The 24653-nt window shown below is 42.8% G+C and overlaps 1 protein-coding gene across 2 annotated transcripts in view; it reads left to right on the forward strand.

The window, feature by feature from the left end:
- MAP3K15 (mitogen-activated protein kinase kinase kinase 15) overlaps nt 1-24653 on the forward strand; it is a 233833-nt gene that overhangs the window by 48484 nt on the left and 160696 nt on the right. For both annotated transcript variants that reach the window (XM_077294642.1, XM_077294643.1), the window contains exon 2: nt 24152-24291. In XM_077294642.1, the coding sequence (XP_077150757.1) occupies nt 24152-24291 (140 nt within the window). The remainder of the gene's footprint in view (nt 1-24151; nt 24292-24653) is intronic.

Below are 24653 nucleotides of genomic sequence, written 5' to 3' on the forward strand. Positions count from 1 at the left end.
GACGAGCCCGTAAGGTACCTTTACTTTCAAAGCGTCATGTCAAGGCTCGTCTACAGTTTGCTCATGATCACTTGGAGGACTCTGAGACTGACTGGTTCAAGGTTCTCTGGTCTGATGAGACCAAGATCGAGATCTTTGGTGCCAACCACACACGTGACATTTGGAGACTGGATGGCACTGCATACGACCCCAAGAATACCATCCCTACAGTCAAGCATGGTGGTGGCAGCATCATGCTGTGGGGCTGTTTCTCAGCCAAGGGGCCTGGCCATCTGGTCCGCATCCATGGGAAGATGGATAGCACGGCCTACCTGGAGATTTTGGCCAAGAACCTCCGCTCCTCCATCAAGGATCTTAAGATGGGTCGTCATTTCATCTTCCAACAAGACAAGGACCCAAAGCACACAGCCAAGAAAACCAAGGCCTGGTTCAAGAGGCAAAAAATCAAGGTGTTGCAGTGGCCTAGTCAGTCTCCTGACCTTAACCCAATTGAAAACTTGTGGAAAGAGCTCAAGATTAAAGTCCACATGAGACACCCAAAGAACCTAGATAACTTGGAGAAGATCTGCATGGAGGAGTGGGCCAAGATAACTCCAGAGACCTGTGCCGGCCTGATCAGGTCTTATAAAAGAAGATTTATGCATCTGTTAATAAATCCTGCTCTTGTTTGAAGTTTGAAGGCTCTAACTTATTTGCATCTTATTAAACCTGCTAAATCTGCAGGGGGTTGAATACTACTTGTAGGCACTGTATATATAATGTATGTATAAAGACTATAAAGGTCCCAGAGGTTGAACGTCCATCAGTCATGAAGTGATGTTGCAGTTGTGCTCAAAAGTTTACATACCCCTGCAGAATTTTGCTTTCTTGACCTTTTTCAGAGAATATGAATGATAACACCAAAACTTTTTCTCCACTCATAGTGGTTTGTGAAGCCATTTATTGTCAAACTACTGTGTTTTCTCTTTTTAAATCATAATGACAACCCAAAACATCCAAATGACCCCGATCAAAAGTTCACATACCCCATTTCCTAATACCATGTATTGTCCCCTCTAACATCAATGACAGCTTGAAGTCTTTTGTGGTAGTTGTGGATGAGGTTCTTTATTTTCTCAGATGGTAAAGCTGCCCAGACTTCTTGGCAAAAAGTTTCCTGTTCCTGTAAATTCTTGGGCTTTCTAGCATGAACTGCCCACTTGAGATCTCCGCAGAGTGGCTCAATGATATTGAGGACAGGAGACTGAGATGGCCACTCCAGACCCTTCACTTTGTTCGGCTGTTGCCAATGATAAGTCGACTTGGCCTTGTGTTTCGGATCGTTGTCATATTGGAACGTCCAAGTAAATCCCATGCGCAGCTTCTGGGCTGATGATTGCAAATTTGCCTCCAGTATTTGCCGATAACGTGCTGCATTCATCTTTCCTTCAGCTTTGACCAAGTTTCCTGTGCCTTTGTAGCTGACACAACCCCAATACATCAGCGATCCACCTCTGTGCTTTACAGTAGGAATGGTGTTCCTTTCATCATAGGCCTTGTTGACCTCTCTCCAAATGTAACGTTTATGGTTGCGGACAAAAAATTAAATTTTGTTCTCATCACTCCAAATTACCTTGTTCCAGAAGTTTTGAGGCTTGTCTTTGTGGCATTTTCTAGCTCTGGTGACCCGGATGTCATCCGTTACCATGGCTCTCCGATTTGCACCATCGCATTGTCATCACGAGGGCACAGATCAAAGAGCGCAGGGGGCTCCCTCTTTTTGCGCACCTGTTAAATGATTTAATCAATATCGTTTGCAGCATTTAGGGGGTTGATTTCTGGACCTAAATGTGCAAATAGTTTTGGGGGATGAAAGCATGCTGACAGATTCTCTTTAAAGGGAACCCGTCATATCCTTTGTAGCATGTAACTTGTATTGTTTCGATGCAATTTGTGTCACACGTTTTTTTCATTAACAACGGCAGTCTAATCATATGGAAAAAACACTTTATATAGTTCTATTATACCTGCTCATTTAATCATAGGGGTGTGCTTCCTTTCGTTCAGTCATGGTTGTTTCTGCCCATGTAATTTGAATGATGTTCCCGAGGTTGTTCAGTGTATCATGGAGCCGCACTCGCGCAGTGTGGGTCTGGGACCCGCGTATGCACCATGACGAGTGGCTCCTCACGCTGATACTCCACATGCGCGGCTCCATAATACACTGTGCAAGTGCGGGATTTTCAAATCGGGTTTGAGTGACGTTGGCGCCACCCCTGGAACAGAAACATGTTAGGGATACACATTGCATCACTAGCAACGCACTGGGTGCAGTTTACAGGCTGCAAGGGACCTGACAGGTTCCCTTTAAGGAAGGAACACATCATTTCCTTACAAGGAAGTTGAAGAACCCCTAGTATGGCACCAAACATTTGGTCTTAAAAGAGCGAGAATCCCTCCCTTATCCTTAGTCGCAATCAGACTTTATGTAAGTAACTCTTTATATTTTGTTCCACCTTTATCCCCTTCCCCCAGGATGTACAGACTGGGCAGACATGTACCGTACTTCTGAAATTTTCCAGGCTGTTCTATTTCACTCTCATTTATTGACTTATAAAGTTATTATCCTTATTTTCATGTTACAATATTATATGAAATGATTGATCTCAGACATGTTTCATGCATTAACTTCACCGAGGCCTGAGGAATGTTTGCGTTTATATTTATGTATATTGTATATCTATATGAAAGAAACATGAGCACTATATATCAGAAATTATATTGTTAGAAATATTTTACATATATTTGAAGTTGTGATCATTATTACACATATTAATTCTTTGCTTTTTATTCTTAATGTTTTGGCCAAAATACAAGATTTCCCCTGAGGGATGATTAGCGTGGGTGTACATTCCCACCTCTCTTCCCAGTGCCGTATAGAAAGGCAAGTCTGAGCTTGTTATATGTCAGGCTGAAATCTCACTTATGTAAAAGTTGCTAAAAATGTACAAGGAACTTATGTGAGTTTATCTTAGCATGAAGCACAGATACAAAGATTCTTAGAAAGCTAAGTCTATGGTACATAGAAGCTGAAAGCGTACATACTGTACATGTCGCAGCGCATGGACACAGGGGCATAGTCCCTGATTCACTAAGACCCGCGTTGTTCATGCCAGTCCTGATGAGGGCGTGCTGGAGTCAGATGCTCCTGATTCATTAAAGGGGTTGTCCACTACTCGGATAACCCCTTCTGAATCACTATGTTTCCGTGCAGTAAAATAATAACACTTATATTTGCTTCCGGTGTCAGCACTGCCTTTCCCGGGGCTCGCGTGACATCATGTCGCAATTCCTGCAGCTAATCTGGTATGGCTTCATTCTCCGCTTTTATAGACATAATTGACATCTAGAGGAAGTGAGAACTGCAGCTCCTCTCTCACTTCCTCCTGATGTCTTGATTTATCCAAAAAACGGAAGACTGAATACACCATTGATTGCCAGAGGGATCATGTGACATAACAGTGTCATGGGAGCCCTGGGAGAACTAGTGCTGACACCTCTGAAACAGGCTTAAAGGGGTTGTCGGCTGCTAGGACAACCCCTTCTTAATCTAAATGTTTGTCCCCTATAAAATAAAAAAGCTTATACTCACCTCCCACCCTAGTGCCGTTCCATCAGTGTCTGCACTTGCTTTCCCGGTGCTGACATGCGGTTGTTATGACACGTGAGTCCAATGCCCAATAAGCGCTGACATCACGGTCTCCGCCTTCATACAAATTGAACATGGAGAGGAAGTCCGGGCTGCAGCTGATCTCTGACTTCCTCTTCATGTTTAGTACGAAGGTTGGGACAGTGACACAGCGCTGATTGGGCATCGTGCTCACATGTAATCACAGCCACACGAGAGCAAGTGCCGACACCGCTGGAACGGCAGCAGCAAGGGAGGTGAGTATAAGCTTTTTTTTTATTTTATCGGGGCCAAACATTTATATCAAGAAGAGGTTATCCTAGTGGTGGACAACCTCTTTAACCGGAGGTGAGTATAAGTGTTATTTCATTGGGGGGAAACCTAGGGTTTCAGAAGGGGTTGTGTGAGTAGTGGATAATCCCCATAAGAAGTGCAGGCAGTGGTGTAACTAAAGTCCAATGGGCCCAAGTGCAAAATTTGGACCTGCCTCCCCACCCCCGTCCTTCTACATGTTGGTTAGATGTATAGGCCCCTGTTGTGTTTTAGATCCTATAAGGACAGATGTGTTGTCTCCCCATGCTTTACTAATGTCCCCCATCTTTTACTAATGCCCCCCATCCGGTATCCCTTCCAGGTATATATGTTCCGCATCCTAGACCCCTTCCAACACACAGGCTCTCTATGCATGTGTTGTGACTCACACAGCCATGACACATGCAGCTGCAGCGCTGATTATCGGGAACGCTCCAGTTAGCCGGGTTCCCGATGCTGCTATTCGGTAAGTGGTATAGCTTGCCAAATAAGGAGGGAGCCGAACATATTCGCTCATCTCTACTTCTCACAATGTGCGGCTTCCTCTTCTATAGCCAGCACAGAGGCAGGCAGCTGACGTCTGTGTGCCTGCTGTGGGCGACGTATGACGTCACTGCCGTGCGCCACCTGCTGATGTCAGCTGGTAGCCTCTGATTGGCTGCAGAGCCCCGGAGAGTCTCTGCACCAATATACACTTTAGCTAAATGTGTGTTGTGATGCACATCTAGCTGAAATAGGCGCCGCTGTCGTTGCGACCAGGGCTGTGGAGTCGGAGTCGTGGAGTCGGAGTTAGTTTTGGTCGGAGTCGGTAGAAATGTACCGACTCCGACTCCAGCTTTAAAAAAAATGTATTAATATTTCATAATTGAACTTTCATATGAAATTTATAAATGTTACTCAAATATATATGTTCTATCAAACTATGAACAACAGTGATAAGCAGTTCTGCTGGAGATAGAGACATTTCTTACTTCTTGTGTGTCACTGTTCTCCACTGCCCTTATCTAATCTTATACTTGGTTAACCTCATAGTGCCCCAACCCCCCTACTTACAATGTATGAAACTGAAAGTGAAAATGTGTTGCAAATTCTTAGTAGTAAAGCTCCTCCTCTAGACTAGATGTTTACTAGGTGTGCGTCTTCCAAGCATCTCACAGCTGCTACTCAGAAGAGGAAGACTGTAAGAAGTATTATCCTTTCAACAAACTTTGCATCAGTTAACTGTGAGTACATGAGGAATAAGGGTACTGTCTCACAGTGGCACTTTTGTCGCTACGACGGTACGATCCGTGACGTTTTAGCGATATCCATACGATATCGCTGTGTCTGACACGCAGCAGCGATCAGGGACCCTGCTGAGAATCGTACGTCGTAGCAGATCGTTTGGAACTTTCTTTCGTCGTTGGATCGGTGTGTGTGACACCGATCCAACGATGCGTTCGCTTGTAACCAGGGTAAACATCGGGTTACTAAGCGCAGGGCCGCGCTTAGTAACCCGATGTTTACCCTGGTTACCAACGTAAAAGTAAAAAAAAACAAACAGTACATACTCACATTCCGGTGTCCGTCAGGTCCCTCGCAGTCTGCTTCCCGCTCTGACTGACTGCCGGCCGTAAAGTAAGAGCAGAGCACAGTGGTGACCTCACCGCTGTGCTGTGCTTTCACTTTACGGCGGCACTCAGTCAGAGCGGGAAGCAGACTGCGAGGGACCTGACGGACACCGGAATGTGAGTATGTACTGTTTGTTGTTTTTTACTTTTACGATGGTAACCAGGGTAATCATCGGGTTACTAAGCGCGGCCATGCGCTTAGTAACCCGATGTTTACCCTGGATACCCGGGGCCTTCGGCATCGTTGGTCGCTGGAGAGCTGTCTGTGTGACAGCTCCCCAGCGACCACACAACGACTTTCCAACGATCACGGCCAGGTCGTATCGCTGGTCGTGATCGTTGGAAAGTTGCAGAGTGTGACAGTACCCTGACAGTATTACTGACCACTATATCAGTTGTACGACCTGGCAATAATTTTGTACAATTGTTTTTAGGAAAAACAATTGTCATTTGGATTGTGAATGCAGAATTAAAAACCTGAGAATGTCAAAGAAGCGTCACATTAAATCAGCTGTATTTGAACATTTCACCATCACTCAAGATAGAAAACATTATGTCTGTCAGTGTATGACAAATGATCCAGACGAAAACAAATGCTGTGAAGCCAAGATCAGTGCATATTCAGGCAAAGATAAAAATGCTCCTACTAGAGATTCTAATCTAAAAAGACATTTACAGCGCTTTCATCCAGAAGTACTGAAAGCAGTGGATGAGAAAGACTGCATCCAAACCAATGAACCAGTGCCCAGCTCTTCCAGCCAAACAAAGGAGCAGAGAACTTTGCAGCCATCAGTTGCAAGATATTTTGTCAGTGACAAAGTTACTGTGACAATGACAGTAGATACATTTAAAAAACAGATCACAGAGCTTGTTGTAAAGGATAGTGTGCCTATTTCATTATTTTCACAACCAGCTGTTGTGTCTGAATGGGGAAATGGCCCGCAAGCTTGGTGTTTCTCTGGAGAGAGAGAGTATTAGAAAATTAGTAATCGAAGAAGCTTTTAAACAAAAGGAAGAACTTAAAAAAACTCTCAAGGGACGCTTTCTGTTTCTTAAAATGGATGCCTGCACACGTCAGAGTGAACTATTTTGCCATCAATGTCCGATTTGTTTGTGACAAAAATGAAATAGTTACCAAGACATTGGCAGTAAAAGACACCAATCACACCAGTGAGTTTCTCCAGGTCTTGGTGGAAAAGGTTCTGCAAGACTATGAACTTAAAAAAGAGCAAGTTCTTTCTGTCGTAACTGACAATGCTTCCAATATGATAAGTACTATTAAGCTAATGAATGAAAGTAATGATGGTGACCAGCAGCTAGAAGAACATTCTGGGTCCACAGACACAGAAATGTTTGAAATAGAAAAAAACAGTATTGTAACTGAGGAGCAAACTGAAGTTGCTTCAGATGAACAGCAACATGATAGTTTAGTGAAAAAGAGGGTTTAAACCACACGAATACGTATATATAGGGATAGTAAATATAATAATAATTAAAATTAATTTATGAAGTGTGGTTTAATGGATAGTGGAGACCACTAAATTGCAAGGGAAAACACCAACCCAGAAAAAGAAACCAATAAAAGAGAGAGATACAACCAAGGGATTCATATAAGTGTATCTTTATTAAGGTAGTAGCAAGTCAATATACAAAAATACTATTTAAAATTTATTACACAAAATATATAAAAGGTGCAACACGAGAAAACCAAACGGTACAAATAATCAATTTATATAAAAAGGATTTAATATTTATATATATATACCATATGTCCGGAATAAAGATAGACAAAAAAATGATCTCAGGCCGTTAAAAAAGGTGAAATATTCATAAAATATATATTGAAAAAAATGAAAAATGCTATAAAAAATAGTGACGGAGCACTGTGTAATACCAGGTAACAACCTAGAGGAAATATATAAAGTGCATAAGTGCCACAACAAAAAAGAGGGGGGGAAGGGCTACTTTATATAATAAAACATAGACGTCCCAAACGGTGTAAAAGAGTGACAAAAAACTGTGAATAATATCACAAGATCACCATAATATGGTAGAAATTACCTATAGAGAACTGATTGTGTCACAAATAAAGAAATGGCAACGTGAATACAACAGCATAGATGTAGCGTGGATATTACACAGCTATAACACAGCTATACCAGAGATCAAGGAAGGGGGATAAGATACATATATCAATCCGGACATAGGAAGTACCTTATAGGGTTGGTATCAGCGTGTACACGCTCCCCGACGCGCGTTTCGGTAATGATTCCTTCGTCAGGGGGAATAGTATGAGGAGTTTAACACCAGGTTTTTATAGGAAAACTAGCCCTGGAGATAACGCAGCCCGGGCGTAATCGGCGCATGCGCCGTCAGGAGGTCCAGGAAGTCCCGGGACACCGCATCACGTGACCGGACGCACGGCATTGTGGATCCGGCGTTACCAAGGCCACAGAGATGCGGCGCCCCGGAGCCCAAGGACGCAGACCACGCATGCGCGCAACCAAGGGCGCGTCATCAGCAGGGAAATGTGCATGTAAATAAAAACAGTAGCCAAAATGAATAGGACCATAGATATGCATGAAAAAATAATAGTAATTTTAGTCACAGCGGAGATCCTTGTAAAGATACACTTATATGAATCCCTTGGTTGTATCTCTCTCTTTTCTTGGTTTCTTTTTCTGGGTTGTTTTAACATGATAGTTTAGATGATCTTGTTGAAACTGTGTCAATATGTTCTTTCATTCATCACATGCGCTGTGTTGTGCATACGCTACAGCTGGCTGTAAGAGACAGTCTGCAAGAAGGACATGCTGCTGCACTGATTGGGAAGGTGAGAAAATTGGCTACTGTTGCCAGAACCCCTAAAGTTGACTCAATTTTGAAGAGACGTGCTGGAAAAGGGGCAATTATTGATCAAGCCACACGATGGGGCAGTACTTAATGATTCAGCGCTTGGTTGAACCTTTCTTGTAGACATGGCTAACCCTAAACTGACGCTAAATGAAAGTCAGTGGAATCAGGTGACAGCTGGAAAAATTGCTAGAGCACCCATTTACAGTGACTAAAAAATTACAAGCAGAGGACTTAATTCCAGGTATTTTCTTAAAGGAGTGGAAGAACCTGATGTTTCGCCTGTCCCAAAGAGGAGGGTTAATTGCAAGTGGCATTGCTACATTAATGAAAGGGAGAGAGGAGTTACTATTACAAAATAACATTCTTTTGGCAGCTGTTTATGTAGACCCAATGCATCGGATTCTTCTAGATGATCAACAGCTAACTAAAGGAAAAGAAGCTCTGTTTGAAATAGCAGTAAGGATGAAAGGGTTGCAGAACAGTCAGGAGGAACAAGAAGAATTTGGTCGTCCTGCCACATCTTCACCCTCATCAACTGATGAAGAATTTAATTTCAAAAAATATTTGGATCACAAGGACCGTGCAAAGCGTTCCCGCATAGAAGAAGTCATCCCCATCAAAGAACATAGCCAGTACATTTCAGCAGAATTTTTCATGTGCACTAAAAGAAATTGAGAAATTTGACCGTTCATCAAAAATAACAGTGCAACAAGCAATTCCTCTGTATCCTGACATTGTCAGAGATGTTGCCCGAGTGGTTACTGCTTTGCCACCAACCCAAGTTAGTGTAGAGAGGTTGTTCTCTGCTCTCAAAATAATTAGATCAGATTTGAGGGCATCCATGGAGGAGGATCTGACAGAGGCTATACTTTTTCTGAGGACAAATTTATAGATTTCTTCTTATTAACTGCATAAGTGTTTATTGCATATTTACTTACAAGAGTTTATAAAAGTTTATAAAAGTTATTTGCTGTATTCTAATTGTATTCTAATAAATATAGTTTTTACTCTAAGTGGTCTGATTACTTATATGATGGTGAGAAACTGAATAAGCACGATGTTAATATTTTACAACAGTAAATTTATTGTTACGAATTGGCCATTTATGAAGGAGTCGGAGTCGGAACCTGATAAAATCCAGGAGTCGGAGTCACAACTGTGGCTTACCGACTCCACAGCCCTGGTTGCGACCCCTCCCGCATAGGGCGCTGACCTCTTAATGAATCACGACTGTCAGACAATTGGTGTGCGACTCTGTGTATGTCTCGTCTCAGATCATACCGCAGTCCCTGCTGGAGTAAGGTTTGTGGCTTAGTGAAAACCGCGGCTCGTCATTAATTTGAATTTCTACGCAATATCTAAGGGGTAAGGTTTCTCCTTGTGGAGAGTGACATACCAGCTCTGGCTTGTCAAGGTAAGGAGGCTTATTCACCGTACAATGCTCCTCTGGGAAATTTAATATGCAAATTGCCTCTTCAGAGAGAAAGAGGACTTGAACTCTATAGTGCCACCTGTTGGAAGTAGTGATCCTACAAGTCATAATCAACCCTTTAATGAGTCTTGCAATATGACTTAGGATAAAAGCCAAATCAGAATCTCAATTCGCAGACACGGTGTTTCATATCATAAAGATTCGGTCACTGTCCAAATATTTCTGCACCTAACTGTCCATGCAGGTCGGATTAATCGATATATATCACATGCCGATGATGACTGGTCTAGATTGGCAAGACAACTTTTAGATTAGAAAGAATGAATCTTCCGGTACCAAAACATTTTCTTGCAATGAGTCATACAGTTATTCAGCTAAGATTTTGTGTCATGGATCACATTTCCCCAAGAGATGAGGCAGGGACAGACAATGTCTGCTCAGATTACAAGAGTTGAAATGGATCCATACCATAAGTGCCCCACCCCCCCAACATAGGGACTAGAATAATGAATATAGTCTTTTCTCATATGTAGATAGTTGCTTGTAGAGTAATGTTACGCTGTGCTCCTACAGGGTCTGTAATTACTGAGGAGGCTACTTTTGCCCCAAGCCCTTGAGATGAGCATATAATTTTTAATGCCTCTGTTTTTTCTTAACCCTCCGTCAGGGGCAACTGATCTGACAGGCGCAGCTCACTTAGTTTCATTTTTCTATTTTCAGTGGTTTGTCTGGGAAACACCCTCCTCCCAGTACCTTCCTAAAGGTACCTTCACACTGAACAACTTAACAACGATAACGATAGCGATCCGTGACGTTGCAGCATCCTGGATAGCGATATCGTTGTGTTTGACACGCAGCAGCGATCAGGATCCTGCTGTGACATCGTTGGTCGGAGCTAGAAGGCCAGCACCTTATTTCGTCGTTGGCTCACCCGCTGACATCGCTGAGTCGGCGTGTGTGATGCTGATTCAGCGATGTCTTCACTGGTAACCAGGGTAAACATCGGGTTACTAAGCGCAGGGCCGCGCTTAGTAACCCGATATTTACCCTGGTTACCATTGTAAATGTAAAAAAAACCAAACACTACATACTTACATTCCGGTGTGTCGCGTCCCCCGGCGTCCGCTTCCCTGTACTGAATGTGTCAGCGCCGGCCGGCCGTAAAGCAGAGCACAGCGGTGACGTCACCGCTCTGCTTTATGGCCGGCGCTTACACAGTGCAGGGAAGCGGATGTCGGGGGATCCGACAGACACCGAAATGTAAGTATGTAGTGTTTGTTTTTTTTTTACATTTACACTGGTAACCAGGGTAAACATCGGGTTACTAAGTGCGGCCCTGCGCTTAGTAACCCGATGTTTACCCTGGTTACCCGGGGACTTCGGCATCGTTGGTCGCTGGAGAGCCGTCTGTGTGACAGCTCTCCAGCGACCACACAATGACGAAACAGCGATGCTGCAGCGATCGGCATCGTTGTCTATATCGCTGCAGCGTCGCTTAATGTGACGGTACCTTAACTTTAAAGGCTGTGTGAAACCTGAGAAGCCTCTTGAGCTGCAGAGCTGCAGGAGATCGGATATCAGTGTTTTGGCTTCTATTTGCTGTTTTTATTCATCCCAATTGTTTTTTTAGCTTGTTTTATGAATAGCTAGTGCTAAATTTGTGGATTTGTCATAGAAGGTTTTGTTAGAAATAAGAGTGTGCTTCTCAGGCACATTGCGCCCTAACACATATTCTCTCTCTTGCTTCATCTTTTCTTCTGAAATGGCGAGGAGAATATTTGACTTGTCAAATGCCCTTCATGTTGAGCAAGTGCAAAATATACTGCTTGCTGATGAGACAGACCCCTTACAGCAAGAAGATTTAGGGGCAGAAAGTGACATTGATTCAGAAGATGATGTGGAAGAATGTCCAGATGTGTCTGATACAGATCAATATGGAGAGAGTGAGGAGGATGCTCAAGACATAGAAACATATTACCGTACTTTTCTGGTTATTAAACATTTTTTTCTACCTGATTATGTGTATTCTCATTTATTACATTCCTATTAAGGTAACTGATCACTTTTAGAGCATTGAATTTTTTATAAAAGGAAAATATAGCCAATTTTCTAGCATGTGCCGGACAGGCGCAATGCCCCTAAACTCGTTATGAAACATATTGCCCCTGACGGAGGGTTATCACAGATGGGTACAATTCCTGGACTGAACATCAGCTGTGGCCATCAATCTACTTGGACTGTTTTTTTATTTTTTCATATTTTAGTGTTTACTAAATTGTAATTAGCGAAACACAATTGGCTGTTTATTGGGGAATTGTTATCTTCTTGTTGATAGCCTTGGAACTTTTGACATCCATTGAGGTTGAAGGTTGGGCCTCAATGGTGTTGGCATGTAATATATGCATGTACTGATGACGTCCCTTAATGGGGGTGCATGAGGTTGTGCCCTTGATAGTTAGGAACCATTAATGGATATATTCCATGTTGTGCCCAGCTCAGACCATGATACATTTTATGGGGTATTTATGTCAGACCTCAATTGTCCGGTCAAGATGGAGGCCTACAGGTATTTTTACATGGGCTTACATGTGCTTTTAACCCCTTAAGGACCAGGTGATTTGCAATTTTTTTTTTTCTTGCCGTCTTCCAAGTGCCATAACTCCCCCCCCCCCCCCCCCCCCCTGCAATATAGCTGTTTGAAGCCTTACTTTTTGCAAGACAAGATGCACTTTTGAATGACACCATGCATTATACTGGAAAATGGAAAAAATCTGTGTGGTGAAATGGCCACAAAAAGACGAAGTTCCGCAAGGCTTTTTTTGATTTTTGTTCTCTATGGCCCTCATTGTGCGGTAAAAACAATCTGTCAGTATAATATTCTAGGTCAGTACAATTATGGTGATGCTGACATTGCATCTGTTTTTTATCTAGGCGATGAGATAAAAAAAAATTGGAAATTCATAGATTAACAAAAAAAATAAAAAATTGTGTTGCCATTTTCCGAGACGTGTAACATTTTCATTTTTGAGTTGACAGTGCTGTGTGATGGCTTGTTTTTTTGCATGGCAAGCAGACGTTTTTATTGATACCAGTTTGAGGTACATATTGTACAACTCTTTAGTAGTTTTTCATTGCAATCAAGCAAAAAAAAAGCAACAAATGAAAAACATCAACCGAAAAATACAGCCATCATCTGCTGCGAATAGTGCTGGCTCATGTCCTGAGCCCGTTCCATACACCCACTCCTGATGAACGCTGTATATGTAGGGAGCTCGTCATTGACCACTATTATAAGCATTATTACCGTAGTTGTTTTTTTTTTTTATAGTCCATGTACGGTAAGTTTACTTGAGGGGTTTATCCTATGGTTTTACAATACTTCCCATTCCCTTTAGATATTGGACATGTTTCTGAGGGGGTTCCCATTTCTGTGGAAAGAGTCTCTGATTTGTTGCTGAGGGGCACTTTTTGATCTGCCTATATGCTATAATGACACTCTAAGTAGAGTATATTCCAATATAATTGTGTTCTCTTTATTAGTTTTGTAGGATGTGGGAGGTTGGAATGGTGACCAGTTGGTTAGGAGCGCCAGAGCCTTCGGTGGTAGCAATTCCGATGGTCAGGCATCCGTCCCACTTCAGCAATGCTGACCGTCACATTGCATGCACAGTGGATGGGCAAGATTGCTACAGCTACTTCCAGAAGTGTAAACTTGTTTTTATTATTTTGCTATGTTATTGCACAGGTAGCACCTTACATAGAAATTACTGGTGGACTGAACATGTTAAAGGGTTATTCCCAGAATCGCATTGTTTTTCACAAAGCGCACTAAATGTATACTTACTGTTACGGTAAATTGCAACCATTTTTCTACAAAGCCTAATTTCTGGGGCCCGAACGTAATTGGACAGATTAACTTTATCGTAAATAAAATGTTCATTTTTAACACTTTTGTTGAGAATCCTGTGCAGGCAATGGCTGCAGAATATTCCACTTATGTACCTTTAACCCCTTAACGACCAGAGGTATTTTTGGTTTTTGCGTTTACGTTTTTCTGCTCCCCTTCTTCCCAGAGCCATAAATTTTTTATTTTTTTGGTCAAAATGGCCGTGTGAGGGCTTGTTTTTTTGTGGGACAAGTTTTTTTTTTTTTTTCGTGGGACGAGTTGTACTTTTGAGCGACACCATTGGTTTTAACATATCCTGTACTAGAAAACGGGAAAAAAATTCCAAGTGCGGTGAAATTGCAAAAATAGTGCAATTCCACAGTTGGTTCTCCAGATCATTATGAGTTCATATACACCAAACACGTCTAGGTTCTTTTTTTATTTAAGTGGTGAAAAAAAGATCCAAACTCAGAGAAAAAAAATGACGCCATTTTTTTAGACCTGTAGCGTCTCCATTTTGCGTGATTTGGGGCTGGGTAAGGGCTTATTTTTTGCGCCCCGAGCTGACATTTTTATTGATACCATTTTGGTGTAGATACGATGTTTTGATCGCCCTTTATTGCAATGTAGAGGTGACCAAAAACACGTAATTATGGCGTTTACATTTTTTTTCTCGTTATGCCATTTACCGATTGGGTTAATTCTTTTGTTATATTGATCGGGCGATTCTGAACGCGGCGATGCCAAATATGTGTATGTTTGATTTTTTTTTTATTATTTTGAAGGGGGGAAAGGGCGGCGATTAAAATTTTTTTTTTATTATTTTTTAAAATATTTTTAGTAATTTTATTTTTTTATTTTTTGCATGCTTCAATAGTCTCCATGGGAGACTAGAAGCTGCAGTTGTCTGATCGCCTGTGCTGCACCCAGACAATGATCAGATCGCCTGTATGTACCAGAAATGCCCACTTGCTATGAGCGCCGACTACTGGGCGGCGCTCATAGCAATCCAGCTATGATAACCATAGAGGTCTGCTGAAGACCTCTGGTTGTCATGCCAACCCATTTGTGACCCGCGATCATGTGATGCGGTCACCAATGGGTGGGACTTCCAGCGTGCTTTCGGTAAGTGCAAGTTAAATGCTGCTGTCGGAGATTGAGCTCCTTTGACTTCATGTTCTGGGTTCACAACAACAGTTTCCAAATGCAAATGCCACACCTAAAATCAGCTCCAGACTATTTACCGTACTTGCTTGATTGATGATGGATCACTGAGGGAAAGGCCCATGCAGCCCATTAAAGGGCTTTTGAGATAATTGTCCAATTACTTTAGGTCCAGTGACAAAGAGGCAGCTACATATTAAAGAACTGAAATCCCTAAACCCTTATCCAATTGTAATGTGAATACTCTCCAACTAAGGCCGGGTCACGCTTGCGAGTGCAATGCGAGAAACTCGCATCAATACCCAGCACTGCCGCTGGCGGTTCGGATCCGGAGCTTTCAGCTTCATAGAAATACATGCAGCCTTACACTCTGGTCCCGAGTACCGGCGGCAGTGTCGGGTATTGATGCCAGAGACTCGCGCAAGTTTTTTGCATTGCACTCGCAAGTGTGACACCGACCTATGGCTGAGAGTCTGCACTTTAAGCCTATATCTATCTATATAATCGTCTAAGGGGTACTTCCGTCTGTTTGTCTGTCTGTCTTTCTGTCTGTAACGGAAATCCCGCGTCGCTGATTGGTCACGGCCGGCTGTCCGCGACCAATCAGCGACAGGCTTAGTCCGGCCGCGAATTGGCCCCTCCCTTCTCAAGTCAGTGCCCCCTCTCTACTCCCCTCCAGTCAGTGCCAGTGTGTCGCCCCATCCCGGACCAACTTTTTACTATTGATGCTGCCTATGCAGCATCAATAGTAAAAAGATATAATGTTAAAAAATGGGAAAAAAATTGTGCTATTCTCACCTTCCGCCGTCCACCGATGCGTGCGATGCTGCCGCCAGCTTCCATTCCCAGTGATGCATTGCGAAATTAGCTTGATGACTTAGCGGTCATCTGGGTAATTTCGCAATGCATCACTGGGAGCGGAAGCTGGTGGCAGCATCGCGCGCATCGGGACAGCTTCGGTGGAATCTAGAGGGTGAGTATATAACTATTTTTCACTTTAATTTTTTTTTAACAGGGATATGGTGCCCACACTGCTATATACTGCGTGGCCTGTGTTATATACTGCGTGGCCTGTGTTATATACTGCGTGGCCTGTGTTATATACTGCGTGGCCTGTGTTATATACTGCGTGGCCTGTGTTATATACTGCGTGGCCTGTGTTATATACTACGTGGGCTGTGTTATATACCACATGGGCTGTGTAATATACTATTTGGGCTGTGCTATATATTGCGTGGGCTGTGTTATATACTGCCTGGCTGCTATATACTACATGGCAGTGTTATATACTGCGTGGCCTGTGTTATATACTGAGTGGGCTGCTATATATTACGTGGGCTGTGTTATATACTACGTGGCTGTGCTATATACTACGTGGCTGTCTGTGTTACGTGGGCTGTGCTATATACTATGTGGCTGCTATATACTATATGGCTGCTATATACTACGTGGCTGTGCTATATACGTGGCTGTGTTATATACTACGTGGCTTTGCTATATACTACGTGGCTGTGCTATACACTACTATACATATTCTAGAATACCAGAATGCCACCATCTAGTTGATTATATAACTATCTTGAATATCTTTTGGTAAACCGCTAAAATGCCAGAACTTGTCACTGTTCAGATATTTCTGGACCAAACTGTATATCAATGTTTCATTTCATTACTGTCATCATTATATGGATGGTAAAGGAATCACATTTAAAGAGAACCTTTCACCATATTCTCCATCTTGAACAGTATTGACAATGTTATAATGGCTACAGAGCAGAATAAAATGTGTTTTTTTTCTTTTTTTTTTTCAAATTGTTTGGTAACTAATGAGTTAATTTTCATTAAGTCCAAGTGGGTGTTATTGCAGACTATTCCCCAGCGGCGTGTATTTTTTTCCTCTCTATCACATTGATCAATCGTAAGCAAGCAGGAGAACTCAAGAGAACACACCATTCCCATAGCTTAGAACAGGCTACTCCTGTCTGAGATGTACGAAAGGTCACATTACAGCATGAAACATTTGGTGAAAGCTCCTGTTTAATCCTATTGCTACATGAGCAATTGAGAAATGAAAAATTCCCTTTCCTAGTGGACCTTGATAAAATGGTTTAAAGGGAACCTGTCAGCCAGGAAGCTTCAGAGGCGCAAAGACGTGTCTGTAGAAAGCTGCGGCCTGCGTACAGTTTGCAGAAAGCTGACAATGGCGCCGGTTCTTGTATATCATGCCCACATATCTGAGACATCCTATTTTCTAACCTTTCAGGGTCACTAACTATTCTGTTGACCCATAACATGTGGCTGAAAAGTATTGACATGATCATATTCTGTGGATAATTGCTGTCAAACAGAATGAGGTTATTCCGGTCAGTTGGTTTGGTATATGCAATACATCGGAATGTAGGTTTCCATCCAATATCTATACCAAAATGTCCAAGAACTGAGCTTCAGACTGAACACGTGCGGGTGAGCGGCATTTTAGGAATATTATTATTGAGTTCACAATGGAACGTATCCAATCCCTCAATTGTACCATCCCACGCTATGTATCCAATCCCTCAATTGTACCATCCCACGCTATGAAATGTCATCTATATATCTGAGCCAGCACTAGACGCGAGCCCAGAGACCAGACGTCGGCACAGACTTCTCAGGGGCCGCCAGGAAGATGTTAGCATTAGGCCGGCGTCACACTGGCGAGTTTTACGGACGTAAGAACGCAGAAATTACATCCGTAAAACTCGCAAAATAAACGGCACAATTATTCTCTATGGCCCAGCTCCTATCAGCCGTATATTACGGTTCAGTATTATACGGCTTTCTACGGCCGTACAAAATCGCAGCATGCTGCGTTTGTCAGCGCATTGCGCAAAAAAATCGCCAATGAAAGTCTATGGGGGCGAGAAAAATACGGATTCCACACGGACCAGCAGTGTGACTTGCGAGAAATACGCAGCGGTGTTAGTGAAAAGTCGGTAATTCAATTGCCGGCTTCTCATTTCTCCTGCACAAACCCGACAGGATATGAGACATGGTTTCCATACAGTAAACCATCTCATATATCCCCTTTTTTTTTGCATATTCCACACTACTAATGTTAGTAGTGTGTATGTGCAAAATTTCAGCGCTGTAGCTGCTAAAATAAAGGGTTAAATGGCGGAAAAAATTGGCGTGGGCTCCCGCGCAATTTTCTCCGCCAGAATGGTAAAGCCAGTGACTGAGGGCAGATATTAATAGCCAGGAGAGGGTCCATGGTTATTGGCCCCCCCGTGGCTAAAAACATCTGCCCCCAGCCACCCCAGAAAAGGCACATCTGGAAGATGCGCCTATTCTGGCACTTGGCCACTCTCTTCCCACTCCCTGTAGCGGTGGGATATGGGGTAATGAAGGGTTAATGCCACCTTGCTATTGTAAGGTGACATTAAGCCAGATTAATAATGGAGAGGCGTCAATTATGACACCTATCCATTATTAATCCAATTGTATGAAAGGGTTAAAAAACACACACACACATGATTTAAAAGTATTTTAATGAAATAAACACAGCGGTTGTTTTAATAATTTATTGCTCTCTCAATCCATTTCCAGGCCCTCGCTTGGCAAAATAATAAACGCACAAGATACATACCCTCAGCTGAACCATCACGTCCCACGAAGTAATCCATCTGAAGGGGTTAATTATTTTACAGGCAGGAGCCCTGCTAATGCAGCGGTGTGCTCGTGCTTGTAATTCCCCGGCGAATGAATGAAATGTAGGTCATTGACCTACATTTCCTTCAGTCGCGGTGATGCGCCCCCTGGTGGATGTCCTCATATGACCTGGAGCGTGGGAAAAAGTTCCCAGGCTGCAGTTCATGAGAACATCCAGCAGGGGCGCATCACCGCGACTCAATGTAAGTACAGATCCAGCTTTCCTTTCAGCACCCGGGGATTACAGGCACGAGCGAGTGGTTTATCGCAGCTCATGCCTGTAATATTAGTTAACCCCTTCAGATGGATTACCTCGTTGGATGTGATCGGACATCAGAGGGTATGTATCTTGTGCGTTTATTATTTTGCCAAGCGAGGGCCTGCAAATGGATTGAGAGAGCAATAAATTATTAAAACAACCGCTGTGTTTATTTCATTAAAATACTTTTAAATCGTGTGTGTGTGTGTGTGTGTGTGTGTGTGTGTGTGTGTGTGTGTGTGTGTGTGTGTGTGTGTGTGTGTGTGTGTGTTTTTTAACCCTTTCATACAATTGGATTAATAATGGATAGGTGTCATAATTGACGCCTCTCCATTATTAATCTGGCTTAATGTCACCTTACAATAGCAAGGTGGCATTAACCCTTCATTACCCCATATCCCACCCCTACAGGGAGTGGGAAGAGAGTGGCCAAGTGCCAGAATAGGCATCTTCCAGATGTGCCTTTTCTGGGGTGGCTGGGGGCAGATGTTTTTAGCCACGGGGGGGCCAATAACCATGGACCCTCTCCTGGCTATTAATATCTGCCGTCAGTCACTGGCTTTACCACTCTGGTGGAGAAAATTGCGCGGGAGCCCACGCCAATTTTTTCCGCCATTTAACCCTTTATTTTAGCAGCTACAGCGGCCAAATTTTGCACATACACACTACTAACATTAGTAGTGTGGAATATGCAAAAAAAAAGGGGATATGAGATGGTTTACTGTATGTAATCATGTCTCATATCCTGTCGGGTTTGTGCAGGAGAAATGAGAAGCCGGCAATTGAATTACCGGCTGTTCACAGATATCGCGCTGAATGAAATCTAAATACAGAATATATATATATGTGTCTCAATGATATATATATATATATATATATATACTGTATATATGTTTTCCCGAACATTTGAGCACATAAATCCATTAGATGTCGGTTTTGCAAGCCTGCGCGAAAATCTCACAGTACGGATGCCATACGGATTACATACGGAGGATGCCATGCGCAAAATACGCTGACACACCCTGACTACGGATCACTATTTTGGGAACATTTCTCCGTATTACGGCCGTAAAATACGGAACGTATTGTCTTACGCCGAGTGTGACGCCGGCCTAAGTCGGGCCACAGTGGATCTATGTCTCTGCAGGAAAACAATATCCCCAAAAAGAAAATAATTATTTCAAAGGATGAATCCTGGCAGGGTGAGATTGAAATCTGTGGTTCCCAGGTCATGCCCAGCGACCAAGACGGAGACAACCACTTCCAATGCTTTCTCATAGGCAGTGGAAGTGTATAGGGATGTGACATCAAAGGTTGGAAGGTTTAACAATAAGAAATTCCAGTAACTTCTCATGGATCAATCATACATCACAGTGGAACTCAGCTGTACAATTGCTCATTGTGATTCAACGAGGCAGTGCTGTTGTCCAATTTCTTTTTTCACTGACAGAATCAGTGACAAAATCACTGCATGCTGCGATTTCACTCTGAAATCAGAAGACACTGACCAATTCAAGTCTATGGGAGTGTGGAAAGCATCGGACTGTACTCGGGTGACATCTGAGTGCAGTCTGATTTCTGCTAACTCACGGAATGGAGAAGATAGAACAATGTTGTTCTCCATGTTCTCCTCACCTGTGCTTCGGTTCTCTCATCCTAGAGAATCAGATCACACTATACTGACACTCTGAGCAAACTCTGATCACAGTTTGGTGGTAATGATATTAGTACAATTGACCCAATACTATCTGTTGTGAGACCCTGGCCAAACAGTTACTCACCATATTGATTATGCTACTGCCATGTCTTATGGTCATGGCCAGTGTGGTGGTGCCTGATTCCCTGTCTTCACAAAGAAGAGTTTACATAACACAGCCCTTCTTTTGTTTTTTAACTCTTTGTCCGCCTACATGAGAATCCGTTTCCTATTCCGTTCCCGATGTGTTAGGTTACAGCGACATACTGTACGCACAGGACAGATCTGTAGGACAGGACATTACATCAGCAAAGGTGCCGAGAATATTGTGGGATCATGAAAGATGATGTAACCCATTCGATAGGGTGCGAAAAGGAAGGAAGCTGGGGGTTATTGGCAGAAGTATTCATGTTGGTGACAGATAAGTGGAGAGGGAAATTGCAAAGAAGCGAGCAGATGTTTGGAGACATATAAGTGTTATTTATGACCGCACATGACGCCGGTTGTTAGATACATTACTGCGCATATTAAATGGTTGCCCACTATTATTTGTTTAAAAAAGTGTGCTGGGTGACATGATTCTGTGGCATCTCCCAGTATATAAATGTCACAGGTTCTCCTCCTGCGCCTGTTAGTTCACCCTTCGTGGATCAGTGTTTGGTCCATGTGTTCGTTCTTAGCACCTGTGATTCCCAACTCATTTTTCGGAAGCAAAAAATAAAGAAAAAACCTCACTGAGCATCACCGTGTGCCTGTCCGCATAGCAGCCGCTGGTTACGCGCTCCAGTCTGGTGCAGACATTACACGAGACCGGCACAGGTTGGCATTTTTTTTTTTCTTCGCATGGACTTGAGATTTTGGGGAAAACTAGATGTAAACCCGCACATAGGCGAATACTAGGTCTGCGTGCCGTCCTGGTTTCCACATAGCACGCACAGTGAACCCTAATGGTGGCGTGTTAAAACCTTCTACATCTTAGCGCTCAGCTCTGGTTAACATTCCTCTACATCAGAACAATTCCCAGGCTGTCTGTAAGTCTTGTTGGGAATTATTAACTTTTTTTTCCCAGAGGAAGTGCATCTATTTATAAGATCTATGACCACCCGAATAAAATAAAAGCTGAATTTACCACGATCATAAATGTTTTCTGTAAATCTGATCTACAGGCATTTCCTAGCACTGTTCCTTTATCCCTTAATGACCCGGCCTGTTTGTGTCTTAATAACAGCTGCTTTCTTGCCTCGCTGCATTTTAGCAGCCATTATTATAATTTTTTTTAATTGATGTGGCTGTATAAGGTCTTGTTTTATGAAGAGTAAATGTTACGGTGTTAGCGTTGTTTAGGGGGTATATATTAATTACTGTGTAGTATTTTCCGTGAAATTAAAACTATTTTGGGTTATTCTGTAGGCCAGTAAAACAACATTTTACCAGTCATTAGGTGGTTAAAGAGCACTTGTTTGCAGTTTTGATGAACTTGGCCTTAACCCTTAAACGACCGCCAGTACACATTAAAGCGACTGCCGCTAAGGTGCTTTACTACCAGGGCTGTGGAGTCGGAGTCGGAGCCCATTTTGGTGGAGTCTGCATCATGGAAATTGAGGAGTTGGAGGTTTGGCTTACCGACTCCACAGCCCTGCTTACTACTCCACATATGAGGGTCTGGTCTCCCCACCATCGCTCGCTATGACATACTTGTTATATGGATCCAAGTGGACACAGACGGACCTTACTGATTTAAATAGGTTTGTTGGGATTTTGCCTGTATTTTATGATGGCAAGAATAAGGGCTTGTTCACACATCTGTGTTTTCAGTCCAAGCGCTGTCCGTGGAAAAAATGGCCACCACTCGGACCAATGTTATTCAATGGGGCAGTGCAGATGAGCAATTTTTCACGGACCAATTCTGTGTTTGAAAAAAAAAAATTGCAGCGTGCACTAGTTTCTTCCGTAACTCCGAAAAAAATCGGACGCCATACAGAGCCACAGTCTCTCTTCCGATTTTTACGGATAAATTGCAATTGTCTAACATAAGAAACTGTAGATGTTCTTGTAAATTATTAGTATCTGCTGAGAAAAAAAACAGATTGCATGCAGATGACATTGTGGGTTATAGTTAATTTAGTGACAAAGTGTATAATTGGTGAACTTGCTGGCCCTAGGTCTTTTTCAACCTATGTAACTATTTAAGTGAAAAAAAAGGCCCACTTTTCTGAATGAAACTCAGAACGATTTTTTCATACGCTCGTGTGAACCTGCCCTGATACTGCGGAATATTGTTTCAGTTTTATGTCAGTATTTCCAGAGAGTATAGAAGAAATCCAGCTCACTGGTATAAAATCTTCAGCTTTATTTGTATATAATGAAAACCTCTTCAAATGCATCTTTAGTCCATAGATCGGAACAGCTATGCGTTTCTGGTGCACTCGGCTCCCTCACTCATCATAAATAAGGCTGTGTTGAGCTGGATTTCTTCTACCCACATTGATCATCATCGCTGGTGGCAGCAGAGGGTTTTTGTAATTGTGATGAGCTGGCCTTTTTTCTGTAGAGGCAGAGACCCTGATTACAGCGATGTGTCACTTAGGCTGGTTTCACATTTGCGGTTGTGTTCCCAGCATTTCTGACGCATACATCCGCATGCGTCTTGATTTCTTATCTTTAACATTGTAGACGCAGGTGCATGCCTTTGCATGCGTTCGCCCGCGTTTGCTTATGCATGGTTTTTTTCTCGGTGTGAGGCTGGGCGCAGCTAACGCACCGTGTTGGAATTTTTGAGGCGGCAAATTTCCGTCAAATATGCGCAGGCATGCGGATGAGTGCGTTAAAAAAAACTCATTACTGTCTATGGGAAGGCATGTGTACTCATATCCTTGCGGACGCATGCATTCGATGCGCTTACGTAGTACGGACTGCGCGTGTCCAGGAACTGATTTAGACATGCCCATTAGGAAGCGCCCTCCTGGAAATATCAAACGCATGCGCATAAAAAGCACAAACGCATGTAAAAACGCATACAAACGCTGCGGTTTTTTTCAGTCATGCATAAGCTGATGCGGATAAAAAACGCAGCGTTATCATGCGTTTGCATGTGTTTTTGCATGCTTTTGCAGTTGTGGACGATACGCTGCGGACTCAACCGCAAATGCGAAACCAGCCTTACTGAGCTGCATGCTGTCATTTTGATAGTCAATGTTTTCTTTGCTGCTCATCTACCAGTACCATGAATACTGAGCTCTGTATAACTCCACCCACACTGCTGATTGGCTACTTTCTCTGACAGAAAACCCCTAATCGGTGATAGGGGTGGAGTTACACAGAGCAGGAGAGGACTACAAGCCACGAGACCACTAGTCCTCTAGTGATAATCTCCTGCTGATAAAACGATGATTTTATTGAAACTATAACAAGCAGCCCAGTAAGTGACACATCACTGGAATCCTGGTCTCTGCCCCTACATTCTACTTCTCTCTGACTAAAACCTGGTGACTGATTCCATTTAATGACAAATAGATATAAATGCAACTGGCAGTTATAGTAAAAGAAGCAACGTAATCATTATTAACCTTCTTCTTATTGCAGATGTTGCTGTAGTGGACATGAGTGATGTGGGAAGACAGCCTTCTCTTTTCTACCACCTCGGGGTACGAGAAAGTTTCGACATGGCAAATAATGTTATTATTTATCACGATACAGATCCTGATACATCATTATCACTCAAGGTAAATCTCATGAATATTGTTTTGTTAATTTTAGAACCTAGAATACAATCTACTCACTTTATAGTTTTTACAAAAATAACACTATAGGAAAATGTGTGGTAAAATAGAAAATCATGGCAAAATGTCACATTTGAACTCAACCTTTAACGGATCTAGTTAATAAAATGACTAAGGGTACTGTCACACAATGCCATTTTGATCGCTACGACGGCACGATCCGTGATTATCGCTCCAGCGTCGTAGACTGCGGTCACACGTTGCAATCACGGCGCTGGAGCGATGCCGAAGTCCCCGGGTAACCAGGGTAAACATCGGGTTACTAAGCGCAGGGCCGCGCTTAGTAACCCGATGTTTACCCTGGT

This window comes from Ranitomeya variabilis, chromosome 3, assembly GCF_051348905.1.
Source record: "Ranitomeya variabilis isolate aRanVar5 chromosome 3, aRanVar5.hap1, whole genome shotgun sequence".
Classification (NCBI taxonomy): Eukaryota; Metazoa; Chordata; class Amphibia; order Anura; family Dendrobatidae; genus Ranitomeya; species Ranitomeya variabilis.